At 40.9% G+C, this 7,508-nt stretch overlaps 1 protein-coding gene across 1 annotated transcript in view; it reads right to left on the bottom strand.

The window, feature by feature from the left end:
- Window positions 1–875: 875 nt before the first annotated feature.
- osmr (oncostatin M receptor) overlaps window positions 876–7,508 on the bottom strand; it is a 53,912-nt gene continuing 47,279 nt past the window's right edge. The window contains exons 16-17 of the mRNA XM_013132485.3: window positions 5,699–5,783; window positions 876–1,928 (exon numbers count right to left, since the gene is read on the bottom strand). Of these exons, the coding sequence (XP_012987939.3) occupies window positions 1,425–1,928; window positions 5,699–5,783 (589 nt within the window). The 3' untranslated portion in view covers window positions 876–1,424. The remainder of the gene's footprint in view (window positions 1,929–5,698; window positions 5,784–7,508) is intronic.

The raw sequence follows: 7,508 nt of genomic DNA, 5'->3' as shown, positions 1-7,508 counted from the left end.
ACCTTTCAAAATCGTTTTAAACTACAAAATCTTGTCTCTCTTAGCATTTTAAAATCATTGATGATGGACATGGAATCTGATTCCTTTACTTGTCAATCTTTTTAATTATGTTCTGTCAACATCTGCAGAATAATGATGTAATTGTATTGATTATACTTGTACTTGTATTTGTTGTATTGTATTCTGAAACATTTTAGGTTACGACTGGCTGCCTATTCTTGGCCAGGACGCTCTTGGAAAATATATGTTTCTTCTCAATGAGCCTATCCTGGTTAAATAAAGGTTTAATAAAAATAAAATTGTAATCTGGCTAGTAGTAGCTTCAATGCTGAAACCCGCTAAATGCTGCTTGCAGTTTTTGGACCAGCTACATCCGTAGCCTATAAGCCTACAATGTTGCAGGAAACAGTTTGCACATTCCTGTAGGCTATTCATATTTCTATAGATAAGATATTTCCCATGTATTTCCTTCCTCTACCAGCTTTTCCAAAATAGCATGGTATTTCTTCAATTCAACCGCTAGGCTATGCATACACATGGGTTGAAATTTGCATAGAGATACGCACACTTTCCCCGTCAAGTTCAACATTGATAAATGCCAATATTTGCTTCAAAACAGGAGCATGCATGGTTTACGCACATATTTGTGCGTATGCACAATTTTTAAATGAGGCCCCAGGACATCACCTACAACTACAGCCATTAAAAAGTCTTTAAAAACATGAATTTCAGAGCAGTTAAAATTACGAATGTAAATGTAAACAAAACACAGTTTCCACTTGGTGACATTTTCATAAACTGCAAAGCATAATAAATGACTCAGGAAACCAGTATAATCTACTTATTTCATTCTTATGCATAGGATACAACAGATATTACACACAAAGTGTACAACGAGGTATGGCAGCAAAATACAGTTCATCAGTCCTTTCATAATGAAACAAACTCCAAGCTCCCTCTCCTAACCCTTCTTCACTGACTACAGGTGTGTCTGATCTGACCATTCTAAGCAAGCTCCCTTCCATACTTTGTAACCAGGCATTTCTGCTATTAAAACAGCTGCTGAGATTATAAGAGAAGTCTTATTTCTGCACTCCCTTATCTCAATCAGCCATCGCAGCTGCAGGCAGTCTCTGTACCTCTCCCCAGGCTGTGCCTAGCACAGACAGTACCTCCAGGCACCAAAAAATAGATTAGACAGTTTATTTATTCAAGCAGAACACATCCAGCTTACTCAGTACTCATCCAGTATCCCAGAACATTCCATTACACTTACTAATACATTTGTTAAATTCAATAATCCATTAATTTCATGTTTTACTTTACATAGAGTCCGATACAGAACCCTGCATTGTAATATCCATCTTCACAGCAAAAAATTCCACCAAAACATCTTGACTCCTTACCTTTTAGAATCAGACTAACTACTTAACTACTGACTTAGTGACTGCGTATCCATCAATATTCTTACATGGTGACCCTTTTCTTAACTGCAGCTCCTCAGAAGTCTTGCAGGTGATGAGATTGGAGAGGGTGATTGGTGGCACAGAGATGTCATTGCTGTCTGTGACTCCGAATGGTTGTAGCTCAACTGGCTGCTCTATCTCCCCAGTGGGAAAATAACTCCTATTGGTGAGTCCTGTCCAGCCTGAGCAATCCCAGACTCCGGTGGGTGTCTGTGGAAGGTAGCCTTTTGGGTGCCGGTGTTGAAAAGGAGATGGATTTGAAGGTGAGAGGGAGGGCAATGAGGCGGAATGGTGCACAGGGCATGAAGATGAGGAGGGAATTGTGGTGGAGGAGGAGCAAATGTAGGGGAGTTTGGGATGAATAAGAGGCGTCCTCTCTGAAATGGTTTGACTGACGTTTAGGATTTCAATATTACTACAGACACAGTCCTCCTCCCTGAGACACCACATCCTCTCACTGGTCTGTAGAAAGGATGGAAAGAATCAGAGTAGTTGCAAAGTCATACTAATCTCAAATCCAAAACAATTTGAATATTGCGTACGTTGTTGTTCATTGTCATTTGTTTTTGGTAAATCCAAATATGAGAAAATGCTTCAGAGACACAAGATGTAGGACTTAACACTAGAACCCGCCAATTGGTGTTTGAGTTTGTAACCTAAATAAAACTGCTATTTTGTAAGCTACATGGTCCATGTACGTGAGTATAATTCCTTGTCCCGTACAAAAAAAAAAATGAATCAAGAAACACATTTGTTTATCTGTTATTTTGTTTTTTACAAAAACTGAAACATTTATTTTGACTTATATTGTTATCTTGTTTTTTATACATAAACCATAAAACAACTTTTTATTAAAAAGAAATTCACGTGGGTGGAGAGAAATGTGAAATGCTGGTCAGTGGCCAAATGTAAAGTCAGCACTAGTTGTTCCTTCAAAGTAGCAGTTTCCCCCTTCTTAATTTGATTAAAATATTATCCATCAGTTACATTTTATTCAAGTTTATAAACTTGCCAATTACTGTTTATTGACTTCAAGAAACAGGTGTTACTTTAACCAGAATTGTGGAGGAGTTCACCCTTCAGTAGAGGATCTTCATTCATCTACTATTTAATAATTGATCCACTGATATCTATGAATATGTTAATGCAAAAATGCTGTAATGTTTTTCCATTTATATTAGTAATATTATAAGATGTCCCGTTGGTGTAGTGGTGTTGCTGTAAATGGTAAGCTAACTGATAGGGCTCATTGATTCAACACCCCCTTGAGCTTCTTTCACATCATGCTGTCTGTCTTTATGCATAAAAACATAAATAATCCCCTAACCTCCACACCATACCCCACACATTTAAGAGGAACTTTTAAGAGGAAAAAAACAATGCACACTACATCAAAAAGATATTTGCGAATGCCAAATTCCGGTCCCGTCCCACCGGGAGGAGACCCCAGGGAAGACCTAGGACACGCTGGAGGGACTATATCTCCCGGCTGGCCTGGGAACACCTCGGTGTCCCCCCGGAAGAGCTGGAGGAAGTGTCTGGGGAGAGGGAAGTCCGGGCATCCCTGCTTAGACTGCTGCCCCCGCGACCCGGCCCCGGATAAGCGGAAGAAGAGGGGATGGGATGCTATTGCTTACCCAAGTAGCTAGGATATATCATTTATCCAACTATTCATCTGTTCATTTCCACATTTGGAAACACTAGAATTGGGGTTGCTAGTTTATAACTCTGAAATGAATGTAACTTAGTAGGGTGAGCTGCTATTTTGAAAGGCTAGCCAAGTGCTAGCCTTGATTTTGGCCAGTGAAAGACATTCCACATTTAGCTCCACCCACAAGAGAACAATTTTAATATCTGTAATTTTATAATTTGTAAAAGAAATGAGATATCAAAATAAGTCACTGTTTTTCCTTTTTAGTAAAAAAATTTAAATGGATTGTCAAGCGTTTTTCCTGTGTCTGCTTGTTTTGTTTTGACGGGACAAGCAATTATACTCATGTACATGGACCCTACACCCTCCTCCTTCCATTACTTTTCCTAAATAGGCATATATTACATTGTTCCTTTGTCGGAATTCTAAACTGACAGACAGAAAACTATGTATAAACAATTTGACAGATTGTTTTTGTTTACCCTGTTTTCTGACTTAATCCGCCAACAGCCCACGCCACGTTGGTACCCAAATGGTACCCAGGCGCTAATCACCCCTCACTGAATGCATGATGTCAATGGATGAATGCATGATACTCCCAGATGAATGATCAGACCTTGTTAGAATTTGAATGAACTTACAAATTCAGTAAAATATTTCCATGACCATTCAAAAACTTAATTAGTCTATTATTTAAACATATAGGCTACTTATCATAAGTAGCCAATATAGGCTACTTATTACGCATTACAGTTTTTCAATAGGAGATTCAGCTTATTGTGTAGGCTAATTCATTGTAAATCTACATTATTTTAGGAGGGAAAGAGAAACTATTGTCTCTTTGAATTTTCTCTGCTTATTTTACTGAAGATGAATATTCTACAAATGTATTGGGATAAATAAAAGACCTGCAAAGATATGCCATTCGCAGCCTATTTATTTTAGACCTCATCTTTTTCTAATAACTCCTCTCAGTTTTTAAATAATTTATGTCACCTATAGACAATCATACACTCACCTAAAGGATTATTAGGAACACCTGTTCAATTTCTCATTAATGCAATTATCTAATCAACCAATCACATGGCAGTTGTTCAATGCATTTAGGGGTGTGGTCCTGGTCAAGACAATCTCCTGAACTCCAAACTGAATGTCAGAATGGGAAAGAAAGGTGATTTAAGCAATTTTGAGCGTGGCATGGTTGTTGGTGCCAGACGGGCCGGTCTGAGTATTTCACAATCTGCTCAGTTACTGGGATTTTCACACATATTTCTAGGGTTTCCAAAGAATGGTGTGAAAAGGGAAAAACATCCAGTATGCGGCAGTCCTGTGGGCGAAAATGCCTTGTTGATGCTAGAGGTCAGAGGAGAATGGGCCGACTGATTCAAGCTGATAGAAGAGCAACTTTGACTGAAATAACCACTCGTTACAACCGAGGTATGCAGCAAAGCATTTGTGAAGCCACAACACGCACAACCTTGAGGCGGATGGGCTACAACAGCAGAAGACCCCACCGGGTACCATTCATCTCCACTACAAATAGGGAAAAGAGTCTACAATTTGCATGAGTTCACCAAAATTGGACAGTTGAAGACTGGAAGAATGTTGCCTGGTCTGATGAGTCTCGATTTCTGTTGAGACATTCAGATGGTAGAGTCAGAATTTGGCGTAAACAGAATGAGAACATGGATCCATCATGCCTTGTTACCACTGTGCAGGCTGCTGGTGGTGGTGTAATGGTGTGGGGGATGTTTTCTTGGCACACTTTAGGCCCCTTAGTGCCAATTGGGCATCGTTTAAATGCCACAGCCTACCTGAGCATTGTTTCTGAACATGTCCATCCCTTTATGACCACCATGTACCCATCCTCTGATGGCTACTTCCAGCAGGATAATGCACCATGTCACAAAGCTCGAATCATTTCAAATTGGTGTCTTGAACATGACAATGAGTTCACTGTACTGAGATGGCCCCCACAGTCACCAGATCTCAACCCAATAGAGCATCTTTGGGATGTGGTGGAACGGGAGCTTCGTGCCCTGGATGTGCATCCCACAAATCTCCATCAACTGCAAGATGCTATCCTATCAATATGGGCAAACATTTCTAAAGAATGCTTTCAGCACCTTGTTGAATCAATGCCATGTAGAATTAAGGCAGTTCTGAAGGCGAAAAGGGGGTCAAACACAGTATTAGTATGGTGTTCCTAATAATCCTTTAGGTGAGTGTATATGCCAGTACTTTAGGAGACTAGATCTATCCATTGGTGTTGAAATCATCTTGGTTGCCCCACTACAACCCCCGGGAGGGACCTGTAAAATTCTCGTATGATGAGACCTTCAATACAAACACATTCTTTACACCATTTGAAACAAACACATTTTTTATATAGTGAGACTTCTATATAGTTTGATGACGACATAATACATGAACTGAGGCTCTGGCTGGATGGTAATGCTGCGGAGAATGTCAATGCTAATTGGGATGATTTGTGTGCTAAATGATGCCAAACAGCGTACGGCTCTGGTGGATACTTGGGTTCAGAAAGGCCTGACGGTGCTAGTGTTAAAAAAGCCTGTACCTCGAGTAGGCGGTGGTCCAGTTCAATGACTTTGATGTTCATCCCTGCCGGGTACCCAAACACCTCCACAAGACAACGTTTCAGCCTGGAGGTTAGACAGGACCAATAATATTCTTGACAAATAAAATGTAGAATAATGTTTTTGACAATCTGACCATTGTCCAAAAGTCATTAGATCAAACACAAGGAAATCTGGTTTTCTGTCCCGGAGGGAGTGTTAAGACCCCCATGGCTCTAGAAGTCTAAGGTGGATGGTAAAGAGGCTCGTAAATCTCATCTAAATTATGCTAGTGTAAAGAAACAGTGAGAACAGAAGACACAGCCAACCAAAGCTACCGTCAGACATACAGTATCGCACAGAGTACACCCCTCACATTTTTATACATTTTTTATTTTACCTTTTCATGTGACAACACTGAAGAAATGACACTTTGCTACAATGTCAAGTAGTGAGTACAGCTTGTATAACTGTGTAAATCTGCTGTCCCCTCAAAATAACACAACACAAATTAAGTGAGTACACCCCAAATTGGGCCCAATTAGCCATTTTCCCTCCCCGGTGTCATGTGACTCATTAGTGTAACAAGGTCTCAGGTGTGAATGGGGAGCAGGTGTTTTAAATTTGGTGTTATTGCTCTCACACTCCTTCAAACTGGTCACTTGAAGTTCAACATGGCACCTCATGGCAAAGCACTCTCTGAGGATCTGAAAAAAAGAATTGTTGCTCTATATAAAGATATAAATGCTATAAGATGATTGCCAAGACACTGAGCAGCAGCACGGTGGCCAAGACCATACAGCAGGTCATGGTCGACCAAAGACGTTGAGTGCATGTGCTCAGCGTCATATCCAGAGGTTGTCTTTGGGAAACAGACATATGATTGCTGCAGAGGTTGAAGGGGTGGAGGGTCAGCCTGCAGATGGTGTCAAGCGTGTGTGGTGGCAACCAGGTGAGGAGTACAAAGACAAGTGTATCTTGCCTACAGTCAAGCATGGTGGTGGGAGTGTCATAGTCTGGGGCTGAATGGGAGCTACAGTGCATTGAGGGTACCATGAATGCCAACGTGCTGTGACGTACTGAAGCAGAGCATGATCCCCTCCGGAGGCTGCAGGGCAGTATTCCAACATGATAACGACCCCAAACACACCTCCAAGACGACCACTGCCTTGCTTAAGAAGCTGAGGGTAAAGGTGATGGACTGGCCAAGCATTTCTCCAGACCTAAACCCTATTGAGCATCTGTGGGGCATCCTCAAACGGAAGGTGGAGGAGCGCGAGGTCTCTAACATCCACCAGCTCTGTGATATCATCAGTGGAAGAGGACTCCAGTGGCAACCTGTGAAGCTCTGGTGAACTCCATGCCCAAGAAGGTTTAGGCAGTGCTGGAAAATAATGGTGGCCACACAAAATATTGACACTTTGGGCCCAATTTGGACATTTTTGGACAGGGGTGTACTCACTTTTGTTGCCAGTGGTTTAGACATTAATGGCTGTGTGTTGTGTTCTTTTGAGGGGACAGCAAATTTACACTGTTATACAAGCTGTACACTCGCTACTTTACATTGTGGCAAAGTGTAATTTCTTCAGTGTTGTCACATGAAAATGTATAATCAAATATTTACAAACATGTGAGGGGTGTACTCACTTCTGTGAGACACTGTAAAAGGTTTATTATGACCACACGGTAAACGGTTTGGGGAAAGGAGCTGAGCTGGACCGAAGGAATGAAACAAAAATTCATAAACCCCTAAACTGAACTTGCCTACCTCAAGAACGCTTAACTCACTACTTATCTACACAAAAATGCAGT

This window comes from Esox lucius, chromosome 7 (assembly GCF_011004845.1).
Source record: "Esox lucius isolate fEsoLuc1 chromosome 7, fEsoLuc1.pri, whole genome shotgun sequence".
In the NCBI taxonomy this organism is placed as follows: Eukaryota; Metazoa; Chordata; class Actinopteri; order Esociformes; family Esocidae; genus Esox; species Esox lucius.
This window is presented reverse-complemented; position numbering and strand designations above follow the sequence as displayed.